This window comes from Nicotiana tabacum, chromosome 22, assembly GCF_000715075.1.
Source record: "Nicotiana tabacum cultivar K326 chromosome 22, ASM71507v2, whole genome shotgun sequence".
In the NCBI taxonomy this organism is placed as follows: domain Eukaryota; kingdom Viridiplantae; phylum Streptophyta; class Magnoliopsida; order Solanales; family Solanaceae; genus Nicotiana; species Nicotiana tabacum.
The window spans coordinates 4885955-4899722 of NC_134101.1; the positions used below are offsets into that span (position 1 = coordinate 4885955).

Sequence of the window (13768 nt, forward strand, 5' to 3'; positions counted from 1 at the left end):
GCTGTTTATAGAAAAATACAAACCCATAAATGGCTTAAGTAACCAACACTCAAAGGTGTAGCCTAGCGGTCGATGTGGTTAAAATGAACCAAGGAAAAGTTTTCAAAATTTTCAAATTCTTCAAATTCCAGCAGAGACAACGGTGTCAGGTGGTTTTTTGCTGAAGCTTTGGTTGTTATAGTTATTCTGTACTTGAGCTGGTCGGAGATAGCATGCATTCTATGAAGTCGTCGAGGATTTTTGCTTAAGCTTTCGTGGAAAAAGTTAAGCTTTGGTGGATATAGTTATTCGGTACTTGAGCTGGTCGGAGATAGCATGTATTCTATGAAGTAGTCGAGGTTTTTTGCTTAAGCCTCACCCAATGAAAGCATAGGGCTGTAGGATGGATCGAGATTGCCAAAACAACGTTAATTGGTACATTTAGGAGTCGCTTGGTAGCCGGTTAGAGAGGAGTTATTCATGTATTAAAACTAGGATAATTTTGTACATTGTTTGGTTAAAAGAAAGGGAAAAAATAATCTCCACATAGAAGCTAGCATAAGTTATACAATGTTTGATTTTTTTCCCCCTCTTTTTCACATAAAATGTAGCATTGCTAATACAATGTTTGGTTCTTGTTTTTCTTTTCCGCATAACTAATACATGTATAAGTTATGAGAGAATCCATGTATTATTTAGGGTAGAAAGTGGAATAACTTATACATGTATTAGTAATACTTATATTAAAACACAAAATGACAAAAATGCCCTTTATTCAAACTTGCAATTTTTTGTTTAAGAATATATATTTAAACTATACTAACAATTTTAATAAAATAAAGTAAGCTAATAATAAATAACACTCACATTACATTTATATTACTAATTCTTATATAACTATCGCATAACTAATCCCAACATGACTCAACATTGCATAACTAATACATGCATAATTAATCCCTGCATTACTTATTCCTGCATAACTAATACATACATAACTAATACCTGCATAACTAAAGTTGTAAAATTAAATGAGACGAAGCTACACAGTAATAGCATCCCTCTTAAGTCTTAACTAAGAAAATGAAAAGCAAAAATAACTCCATAACTCTGTTTACCGAAGAAACAGTTCGCGATTATCATCTAATTTGAGTTTTGATCTTCCTTCATAAAATGCTCACTTATAGCACTTTCCAGTAATGATGGCTGTATAATTGCTAAATTATATAGCGTATATAGTCTAATTAAGCTAAGATTCGTATTAATCATTGATGCTCCATCCATCATGAGCCGCATGATGAATGACAAATAATATCTTCTTTGCAAAAGTTGATATACGTTGTGATTTAGTGGTAATAAAGTTTCAACTTCGAACTCTATTACAAATAAAAGCTTAATATTTAAGTAGAAAATAAAAAAATGACGAATTCATTATCTACTGAATTTCGAATATTGTTGTACTAATCTTCAAAAATTTCTTGATTATTGAAAAAGAAATTTGTTTTGCCAATATGGGCTTTTCCCTAGAACTGGCCCAACTAGCTGTCTGGCTCGGTCCATACAACGCCCAAAGTACTTGTCTATTCTTTCGGAGATATTTTTCCAATTTCGTCATCTGTTGCTAAACCCACAAAACCCGCTCCTCTTCAACCCACTCCCTTATCCTCCCCGACACACTACAAACTCTGATCACTATGGCGGGTACAACATCCACTGCATTCCGTGCAACTTCTCCAACTCTCCTCGACTTCGAACCTTTCTTCCCTAACCCAAAATTCATACCCGCAAATTTCCCCCTTCAAACCCGCTCCACGGCCTCGATTTCCCATTCCCTCCGGGTAGTAGCTCCGGAAACGGGTCGGGTCAACACAACCAGATGCAGAGCCAACCGCTCCGCTTACTCCCCCCTTAATTCGGGGTCGAACTTCGGGGACCGCCCGCCCACTGAAATGGCTCCGCTTTTTCCCGGTTGTGATTACGAGCACTGGCTTATAGTTATGGATAAACCTGGAGGTGAAGGTGCTACGAAGCAGCAAATGATTGATTGTTACATACAAACTTTAGCCAAAGTTGTTGGAAGGTAATTGTTTGTGCTCTTTCTACTGTTTATGAATAAAAAAACAAATATAACTAAACGTAAATGAATTAATTTTTACTTTAAATGTTTATATGAATTATGCATGTAGTCTGGCCTCATAAATAATTTTATGCTGGATGTGCCTTTGATTTTCTGTAGCGATATTTTTCTGGAAAAAAAAAAGTACTTACCGAGGCATGTGAAATATTTCTTATGAATTGTGATATTTAGTGAAGAAGAGGCTAAGAAGAGGATATACAATGTTTCATGTGAAAGATACTTTGGTTTTGGATGTGAGATTGATGAGGAGACGTCGAATAAGCTTGAAGGTCTGTGTTTGGATCATTTTATCTATTGTGTCAGCTAATGCCTAAGTTTGCTGTTCGTGCAAAATCTGAAAACTTTGTGTTTTATGGAATCTGTATAGGTTTGCCTGGTGTTCTTTTTGTCCTTCCAGATTCGTATGTTGACCCTGAGAACAAGGATTATGGAGGTACAGCTTTTTCCTTTTCTGACTTTCCTATCCTAATATGCAAAAAATGAGCTTTTTCTCTCTAATTTCATTTGGTCTTTTCCACATTTGCGCTACACTTGCTAGGATTTACTGTAGCTTTTGTCCGTGCTTGATATGAGTCGCAAGTATTTTTCATTCAAAACCAACTCGTTTTTTAGCTTAATATTTGTGCTAAGGGTTTATCCTTCTAAAGTAACTCATTGGAAATCATGATAAAGGAAGATATATTCCTTTTGAGAAGGGTCATGGTGATGGACCTCTAGTGATGATTTTTACTGGAAAGTTTGCTACTTTTTTATAATGATGTGTAGGAAAGAACTTGGCGAAGCCAGAAATTTCTCCAAAGTTGTTCAAACTTGAAACGAGTGAAAAAAATTCTTCGACAAAGGGTGTTCAATATATGTTATATACCTCTAAAACTTAATATTTTATCTATATATATTAATTTTTCGGATAAGGGTGTTCAATATATGTTATATATACCCTGGAAAGACGTACTCAACCATTTTGATCTGTTATGGGCATGGGTGCTCCTTAATTCTACGTTTAATACCTTTAGCCTACTTCCTGGTCCTGCTTTTCATTCCTTTGTTTTCCCTTTTAAGTCCTTCCAGTTTTGCGCTGAAGATCATTGTTTAGTAAATAAACAGAACTGACAAGAATTGAGCTTTGTCTTGTGATATTGTGTTATAGCTATCATGTTGGCGCCCTCTGTATCTCATCATTGTATCTTAGACTTTAACCTGATATACATCTTTAACATCTTTTTTAACTGCCAGCTGAGCTATTTGTGAATGGAGAGATAGTTCAAAGGTCACCTGAAAGACAAAGAAGAGTGGAGCCAGTGCCCCAAAGGGCTCAAGACAGACCCAGATATAATGACCGAACACGTTACGTCAGGCGCCGTGAGAATTCACGGTGACAACTCACCTCTTGTATAATATGTGTTCCTATTTTTATGTATCTTGGTTGGGGAAAAAAGACTCTATCATGAGAAGAGAAGGTATGTCCTGTTCTTGCTTTCGTGTAAGCTCTATTGTTATGGGACATTCAGTGATTTAGCTGAAACATTGAAAAGATTGAGCACTTAATTGTCAGTAATGGCTCAAGCAAGTTCTTTCATGTGTAAAATTTTACAAGTACACTTTATTTGTGATGTACTATTTGAGATGTCATTTTCACGACCCAAAATCTAACTAGTCGTGATGACATCTAACCCAACCCGTTAGGTAAGCCAACTATTCACTATCCAATTCCAATGTAATTTAACAAGACAATTAAGTAAAAGAAAATAACTAAATCTTATATATTCCCCAAGAACTGGTAGTACAAATCATGAGCTTGTAAGAATAGAGTTTACGAAGCTGGTATGAAATAAATCAACATAGGGTCTCCACCCCCTAGTCTATTTTATTTTAGACATAGGATCTGCACTCCCTAGTCGCTTTTCCAACATAGGGTCTCCACTCCCTAGTTGATTGTTTTTTAGACAACATCTGCACGCAACGTGCAGAAGTGTAGTATTAGTACAACCGACCCCATGTACTGAGTAAGTAACAAACCTAACCTTAGGTTGAAAGCAGTGACGAACTTGTACCAAGGTCGGGTCCAAAACTAATAGTCCACAACAGTGTATAACCACATAAAGCAAATAATACAAGAAGTAACTCAGAGATAAAATGCTCAGCTAAATCATGATTTCAAAAATAATAATTCTTCCTTTCAAGTACATCACTAAAAACCCAAATCGTTTACCGAAATTGCCAAAAATATGAATAAGTTTGGAAACAATAATTTTTCCCGAAATTCTTTCAATAATAAATGAGATGTTTTATTTTCTTTCTAGATAACCCGTGTAAAATAAATGTATCACTATGCCCATCTGTCAACATGTGTGAGAAATCATGAATGATGTAATATCGTACAATATGAGGAAAAATCTATCTCTATGCCTGTATGTCATGTGTGCATGTCAATGCGATGCAACTCAGTGATAAAATCATATGCATACTCTAAGAGTATCATTTCACTCAGTACTCCCAGTCACTCAGTCCTCACAGTCACTCATGCCTCACAGTCACTCAATCCTCCCAAATCACTCGGCACCCGCGCTCGGCACTCGCACTTGGCACTCGCACTTAATAGGTACATGCACTCACTAGGGGTGTGTACAGACTCCGGAGGGGCTCCTTTAGCCCAAGCGCTATAATCTGCACGGACAACTCATGTGCTGCACGGACAACTTACGTGCTATAGTATCAATATCTGTAGCTGCATGAACAACTCACGTGCTATAATAAAGCCTATAAGGCCTGCTGCAGACGGGCAACCCCGATCCACATAATCATCCTCACAATCAGGCCCTCGGCCTCACTCAGTCATCAATCTCTCCAGTCTCTCTCTCATGGGCTCACAATGTCATAAAAATAGTCCGAAAATGATGATATGATGTATCAATAAATAACAACAGAGACTGAGATATGATATGTAATGACATGAATATGACTGAGTATGAATTTTCAATTTAAAACAAATAATTCACAGCGATATGACCTCTCTGGATCCCAATAATACTGGCACATAGCCTCAACATGATTTTTAATATGATTCTTAGCTCAATTTCTTTAGCACATAAAACTACATAGAAAATGCCAAGATTATTTGACTATAAAATTCCACGGAAACAATTACATCACAATTTTCATGGTGCACGCCCACACATCCGTCACCTAGCATGTGCGTCACCTTCCAACAATTCACATAATACATATATTCAGAGTTCATACCCTCACCTCCAAGATTAGAAGAGTTACTTACCTCGAACAAGCCGAATCCAATGCCGAGCAAGCCAAACAATGCTCCAGAAATTTCATTCTGCGCGTATCAACTCCTGAATGGCTCGAATCTAGCCACAATAAATTTGATTCAGTCCACACAATTTACAGGAATTAATTCCATATCAAAATACTAATATTTTCCCACAAAATTCGAAATTACACTCCAAAAATTGTTAGTGGGGCCCACATCTCGAAACTTGACAAAAGTTACAAAATACGAATGTCCATTCAACCACGAGTCCAATCATACAGAATTTTACTCAAATCCGACATCAATTCGACCCTTAAATCTTCAAATTAAACCAAGAGGGTTTTCACAATTTTCCAACTTAATTCACCAATTAAATGTTAAAAACAACCATGGATTCGGGTAATTTGACCAATATTGAGTTAAGAACACTTACTCCGTTGTTTTCTCTGAAAATCTCCCCAAAATCGCCTCTTCCCGAGCTCCAATCCGTCAAAAATGGCCCATTTTCCAGAACTTAAACTCTCTGCCCAGTCATTTGCTCTACGCGATCGCGAAAAACAGTTTTTCAACTGCCCAAATTTTCTTAATCGCGATCACGGAAATGGCCTCGCGATCGCGAAGCACAAAGCAGACTGCCCACACATTTTACCCTACGCGAACGCGAAATCACTCACGCGATCGCGGATCACTACCTCTCAAACCTACGCGAACGCGTTCAGCCCCATGCGATCGCGTAGAGCAATTACCTTCCTTCATCTACTGCTGAAATCCTTCTGCGCGAACGCGACCTCATCCACGCGTTCGTGAAGTACGGCTTAATACACTTATGCGATCGCGTTCCTTCCTCTGCGACCACATTGAACAAAAATACCCCTGCCCCAAATAAGCTTACGCGATCGCGTCCCAATCTTCGCGATCGCGAAGAAGGTTTGAAACACCAGAAATCAGCAGCTACCAGCACTGCAAAAATGAAGGAAAATAATCCGAATACCATCCGAAACACGCCCGAGCCCTCGGGACCTCAACCAAATATACCAACAAGTCCTGAAACATCATACGAACTTAGTCGAGTCTTCAAATCACATCCAACAACACTAAAAACACGAATCATACCCCAATTCAAGCCTAATGAACTTTGAAATTTCAAGTTTTCACAAACAACGCCGAAACCTATCAAATCACGTCCGATTGACCTCAAATTTTGTACATAAGTCATAAATGATATAACGGACCTATTAAAATTTTCAGAATCGGATTTCGACCCCGATATCAAAAAGTCAACCCCCCGGTCAAACTTTCCAAAAATTTAACTTTAGGCATTTCAAGCCTAATTCCACTACGGAACTCCAAATAATTTTTCGGACTTGCTCCTAAGTTCAAAATCACCATACAGAGCTATTGGAATCATCAGAATTAAATTCGGAGGTCGTTTACACATAAATGAATATCCGGTCAACTTTTCCAATTTAAGTTTTCAATTATGAGACTAAGTGTCTCATTTCACTCCGAAATCCTTCCGGACCTGAACCAACTAACCCGATAAGTCATAAATCAACTATAAGGTATAAATTGAGCAGTAAATGGGGAAACGTGGCTGTGATACTCAAAACGACCGGTCGGGTCGTTACATTCTCCCCCACTTAAACATACGTTCGTCCTCGAACGTGCCAAGAGTTGTTCTTAACCTTCAAATCTCTATTCCACCTTACCACGCACATACCCAGGGGTGATCTCACGTCACCCTATTCTATATAGGCATGACCACATAACATAACTGAAAATCATTAATTTAACCTTAGTCCAAAAACTATGGAGCCAAATTTCTAACATCCAGAATTCTTTTCAAGACCCGAATTTGACATTTACACACTGTATAAGCCTGAACAAGCTGTATCCAGCCATAACCATAATCCCAGATATAATCACACAACATACTATACAACTCGCATACTCGTAGCACCATTTCTGATCACAGTAACTACACAAAACCAATCAAGTACTAGTATAAAACCCCACATTCAACAGAACCTCATTCCGAAATCTTCGTACAATGTCAATGATGAAAGAAACAATCAAAAACTCATAACCACTCATCAGATCAACTAGACATGGAGCTCTCTCACCCCAACCAGAACCATAATCCTCTCCTAAGCCGACTTTCAATATTATCCTCCCGAATATACCATAATCAAGCCTGATAGTACCCATTCTAGGTCCAATGACCTTATATTATTAAACACAACTATCCCACATACACGCCACATCAACATAACTCAAGCCACAACTGCGTAATCTGTGTATGCAAATATGGAAGATGTCTCAAGGAAGAGAACCGTATTGCAAGTTCACAAGCACTACCACAACCGCATTGTTAGAACCAACTCCTCAAATTTCGTGAAGAGGATAACCGTAAGTGCATGTACACAATTGTAGAGGAAGGAAATTAATAGATCAGATAAATTATTATAGAAATAGAATTCCTACATACGGCACGGACAACTCACGTGCCAATAATATGAATCGTCCGACATGGTCACAGGCCTCTAGTCCCAGCATATCATACATGAGCAATTAAACAAGTACACTTGTATATGATAATGAAATAAGATTCTCATACTCCTGGACTGGTAGAAATAGCACGCCATAGTGTAAGCACGTGCAAAGTCTGCTATCACACTTCAAATCGACAATTTTTTTTTAACGCAGAATTAGTAACTACCCCATTTATTTAGGGAATCATCTTCTTTGTAACCTCAAGTATAGCCCAGATAGTTCTCAACAAAGGTACGAATACGGGAAACGTTATAACTTTACGCTTAACAGTCAACTCTAGGCATATAATAGCCTAAGCATTCTTCCGAGTATGAATACTTACTCTAATGACCGCACATGGGCTCAAACCTCACATATATGCGCACTCATAGCGCATAGCTATCACAAATAATTAGCGCAACTAGGGCCTCCACTGAGTTTTAAATAAAATAGTCACCTCAAATAGGTCGCAACCCCGAAATAATATACTTCTGAGAACTTCCAATCTCCCAATTTATCGAACACATGAATCACCGTAAGTGATCCCAACTCCAGCACTAGAATGACTAACACATCTTCCATTCACGATAATCCCATGAGGAATACTTTCATAATTCTTCCGTGACACATAACAATAGTTTGAATATCACCGGTCTATCAACTAGGTGAGTACTGCAATACCGATGAACATCCGTAAGTCAAAAAACAAAGCGCCTTCTGAAATGCGCACCCTTATCAGGAATTACCGAGCAGTTATAACATTCATCGAAATATTTGAAACTGACCATGCTGTCCAACATTCGTTATCTTCTCTTCAAGACTGAACTGTCACCTTGTACATGTAAATCCTAATCCCGCACACCACACCACATCTATTATGCCATCATGTGACAAGCACAAGAATCCCATTATCAACTCTAAGTCACCAGCAAATTGCATAACTGGTTAGTTAGAAACCTTCCTCTTGCTTCCTTCCAGGAGAAAATCACAATACACAATACGTTTCCCACACCAGTAGAAAATATCCAGTCCAAACCATGGTAGAAACTATTACGAACACTTTGAAATCCATCTGCACATAACCAAGCTATTAGAACTAAATTCCTCTAACTCGACCAAACCACGTGGTATTTATATGAGTAATTATGATGTGGTGAGACTCTACAGATGCTTTGGTGGCAATATTCTCAAGTCAACTTTCTCAGCCAAATTTAAATTCAATTCTCCACATATACGCCCTGCTGGCAGAAAAGAAACTCCCCACTCACATATAAGGAACATACATACGTAGATTACTCCGCAGGGGATAACCCACCTGCTTAGCCTCAAATTGGTATCTTGTTATACCCTTTCGCAGTCACAATTACTAAGCAATCACTTAATCTTTTCAAGTCCAAACTTATTAACAAGACATGAGAATTTAGTTTGCCCCAAAATTTAACAATGTGAACAATCCTTCAAAACATTCATACTCGAGACTGTACGTCACATCAAATCGAAAATCAAGCACCCAATGGCCTTTCCTTTACATTTTAAGGAAACACTTCTCGTCATATTCAAATCGTCTTAACATATCCCGCGGTCACATCATACCTATCACACAACCATTCCACCGCTCATCGAGCCACAAATTCCACTCGTAGGGTCATTACCGGACATATGAGTCCAATTGTACAAGTTACAACTGAAGCTACCGAGCTTAAGCTGCGGTCTAACCATGGCCTCAAGTCCTCCAGACTGGCCTATCACCAAAACACAGGATACTCACCTCGAACCTCGTCCATGGAATCACAAGCCGGCGATTCATAGCTGATACCGAGCGCTCATGTGCGCATACGAATGCGTGGAAGGAATTCAAAGAGTTATATTTCAAGCTGAATCAACTCCGCACGATAAAGAAAGAAAGATGGAAAATTATCCTAAATGCCCTGTAGCCTCTCGAAGATAAGTATGGACGTCATCATACTGATCCGTAAGACTCTACTAGACACTTGCTCATGACTTGTAGAACCTATGAACATAGAGCTCTGATACCACCTTGTCACGACCCAAAATCCAACTAGTCGTGATGGCACCTAACCCAACCCGTTAGGTAAGCCAACTATTCACTATCCAATTCCAATGTAATTTAACAAGACAATTAAGTAAAAGAAAATAACTAAATCTTATACATTCCCCAAGAACTGGTAGTACAAATCATGAGCTTTTAAGACTAGAGTTTACGAAGCTGGTATGAAATAAATACATCATCTGTTTGAAAAGTACATAAACAGAGTTTTATGAATCTAAAGCTACCATGAACAAGAGGCAGCTACAACCGGAATGCAGATACATCTTCAAATCCCGCTCCCATCGAACACAACAACATCAGCAGCAAACATTTGCACGCAAGGTGCAGAAGTGTAGTATCATTACAATCGATCCCATGTACTGAATAAGTAACAAACCTAACCTTCGGTTGAAAGTAGTGACGAGCTTGTACCAATGTCGGGTCTAAAACTAATAGTCCACAACAGTCCATAATACAAGAAGTAACTCAGAGATAAAATGCTCAGCTAAATCACTATTTCAAAAATAGTAATTCTTCCTTTCAAGTACATCAGTGAAAACCCAAATCGTTTACCGAAGTTGCCAAAAATATGAATAAGTTTGGAAACAATAATTTTTCCGAAATCCTTTCAATAATAAATGAGATGTTTTATTTTCTTTTCAGATAACCCGTGTAAAACAAATGCATCACTATGCCCATCTGTCAACATGTGTGAGAAATCATGAATGATGTAATATCGTACAACATGAGGAAAAATTCATCTCTATGCCTGTATGTCATGTGTGCATGTCAATACGATCCAACTCAGTGATAAAATCATATGCATACTGTTGGAGTATCATTTTACTCAGTCCTCCCAGTCACTCAGTCCTCACAGTCACTCAGTCCTCACAGTCACTCATGCCTCACAGTCACTCAATCCTCCCAAATCATTCGGCATTCACACTTAGTAGGTACCTGCGCTCACTGGGGGTGTGTACAGACTCTGGAGGGGCTCCTTCAACCCAAGCACTATAATCTGCACGGACAACTCACGTGCTATAGTATCAATATCTGTATCTGCACGGACAACTCACGTGCTATAATAAAGCCTATAAGGCATGCTGCAGGCGGGCAGCCCCGATCCAAATAATAATCCTCACAATCAGGCCCTCGGCTTTATTCAGTCATCAATCTCTCCAGTCTCTCTCTCATGGGCTCACAATGTCATAAAAATAGCCCGAAAGTGATGATATGATGTATCAATAAATAACAACAGAGACTGAGATATGATATGTAATGACATGAATATGACTGAGTATGAATTTTTAATTTAAAATAAATAATTCACAGCGATATGACCTTTGTGGGTCCCAATAATACTGGCACATAGCCTCAACATGATTTTTAATATGATTCTGTCACGACCCAAAAATCTCACCTATCGTGATGGCGCCTATCTCTATACTAGACAAGCCAACAATCTAAATAAATCACCATATCCACCAAGTTTGAGAACAAAATACTTAAATTCAACGGAAGAAACTCACAATTTCAAATATCACACTCCCAAAACTCGGTGTCACTAAGTACATGAGCATCTAATATGAATACAATATCTGACCGATAAAAATCACTGTCCGAAAGTATAGAACAATACAATAATTGAACAGGAAAGAGAGACAAGGTCAGCAGACGCCAAATAGCTACCTTGATAGTCTCCACCGATCGTACTCTGAAATCTAACAGTCTCCGTATCCGGAAGCACCTGGATCTGCACACGAGGTGCAAAGTGTAGTATGAGTACAACTAACTCAATAAGTAACAAGACTAACCTCTGGGTTGAAAGAAATGATGAGATCCGCATGTACAGTCCAGTAAAAATAATGGTACAGAAATGTAGGCATGCTTTCAGGTTCAACAGTTAAATTCAGTACAAGTGAAATAGATCAATACTGCATGATATGAGGAATATGACATCTCAGTAGCAAGACCTCCTGTAGATACTGGTCACCAATTATTCGGTCACTCGGTACAGTTTATGGCCAGTCCAGCCCCGGGGTATTCCAACCCGTATATATATACACATCGACTGACAGTCAGTCATTCAATACCGTATAAGGCCAATCCAGCCATGGGGTAATTTATCCCCAAATGCAAATGATACGGACAAGATCCATGTCCAGGTAAATTCATTACAATATAAATAAGTAAGGCAAGTCCATGCTCTGGGAAAATCCATCCCAAATATATATATAAGCAGTAAGTAAGGCAAGTCCATGCCCTGGGAAGTCCATCCCGAATATATATGATTATCTACGCTCACTGGGGGTGTGTACAGACTCCGAAGGGGCTCCTTCAGCCCAAGTGCTATAAATCAACCGCGCTCACTGGGGGTGTATGCAGACTCTCGGAGGGGATCCTTCAGCCCAAGCGCTATATAAAGCCGATATGGCCTACTACAGGCGGGCAGTCCCGATTCGTATAATAATAAAGCCAATAGGTCCTGCTGCAGGCGATCAGCCCCGATCCATAAAATAGTAAAGTCAATAAGGCCTACTGCAGTTGGGGAGCCCCGATCCAGAACAATAATAATGTATAAAGCCATTCTGGCCTACTGCAGGCGGGCATCCCCGATCCGGAATAATAATAATATATAAAGCCATTCAGGCCTGCTGCAGGCGGGCAACCCTGATCCATTTTAATAAAGCATATAAAGCCAATATGGCCTACTGCGGCGTGCAGCCCGATCCCATAATTATCCTCACAATCAGGCCCTCGGCCTCACTAAGTCATCAATCTCTCCAGTCTCTTTCTCATGGGCTCACAATGTCATAAAAATAGCCTAAAAATGATGATATAATGTATCAATAAATAACAACAGAGACTGAGATATGATATGTAATGACATAAATATGACTGAGTATAAATTTTCAATTTAAAAACAAATAATTCACAGCAATACGACCTATGTGGGTCCCAATAATACTGGCACTTAGCCTCAACATGATCTTTAATATGATTCTCACCTTAATTTCTTCAACACATAAAACTACATAGAAAATGCCAAGATTATTTGATTATAAAATTTCACGGAAACAATTACGCCACAATTTCTATAGTGTACGCCCACACGTCCGTCACCTAGCATGTGCGTTAACTCCCAAAATTTCACATAATACATGTATTCATGGTTCATACCCTCAGCTCCAAGATTAAAAGAGTTACTTATCTCAAATCGTATAATTCTTTACTCCGGTATCCCTTTGCCTTGTGAATTTGCCTCCAAACGCCTCGAATCTAGCCACCATTAATTTGGTTCAGTCAACACAAATTATAAGAATTAATTCCATATCAAAATACTAATATTTTCACAAAATCTGAAATTACACTCAAAATATCGTCCGTGGGGCCCATGTCTTGAAATCCGACAAAAGTTACAAAATACGAACGCCCATTCAACCACGAGTTCAACCATACAAATTTTACTCAAATCCGACATCAACTCGACCCTCAAATCTCCAAATTAAACCAAGAGGGTTTTCATAATTTTTCAACTTAATTCACCAATTAAATGTTAAAAACAACCATGGATTCAGGTAATTTAACCAATATTGAGTTAAGAACACTTACTCCGTTGTTTTTCTTGAAACCCTCCCAAAACTCGGCTCTTCCCGAGCTGAAATCCGTCAAAATTTTCTATTTTCAGAACTTAAATCTACTGCCCAGTCATTTACCCTATGCGATCGCGGCAAAAAACCCGCGATCGCGAAGTACAAAATTTTTCTAACCCTTTTTTTACTCTATGCGATCGCGGCTATTCTCCCGC

The 13768-nt window shown here is 38.7% G+C and overlaps 1 protein-coding gene across 1 annotated transcript; it reads left to right on the plus strand.

Annotated features, from left to right (window-relative positions):
* The first annotated feature begins 1584 nt into the window (after positions 1–1584).
* On the plus strand, positions 1585–3671 carry LOC107761497 (multiple organellar RNA editing factor 2, chloroplastic). The gene is made up of 4 exons (XM_016579719.2): positions 1585–2059; positions 2288–2385; positions 2484–2549; positions 3350–3671. Exons 1-4 carry the CDS (start codon positions 1674–1676, stop codon positions 3490–3492), a joined length of 693 nt encoding a protein of 230 aa, XP_016435205.1. The 5' UTR covers positions 1585–1673; the 3' UTR covers positions 3493–3671.
* The last annotated feature ends 10097 nt before the right edge of the window (positions 3672–13768 follow it).

Excerpts from the sequence above, each read along its gene's own strand:
- LOC107761497 (XM_016579719.2), top strand. The coding sequence starts at position 1,674 with ATGGCGGGTACAACATCCACTGCATTCCGTGCAACTTCTCCAACTCTC. Across the intron at positions 2,060-2,287 it reads TTAGCCAAAGTTGTTGGAAG|TGAAGAAGAGGCTAAGAAGA; the intron begins GTAATTGTTTGT and ends TGTGATATTTAG. Across the intron at positions 2,386-2,483 it reads GACGTCGAATAAGCTTGAAG|GTTTGCCTGGTGTTCTTTTT; the intron begins GTCTGTGTTTGG and ends GAATCTGTATAG.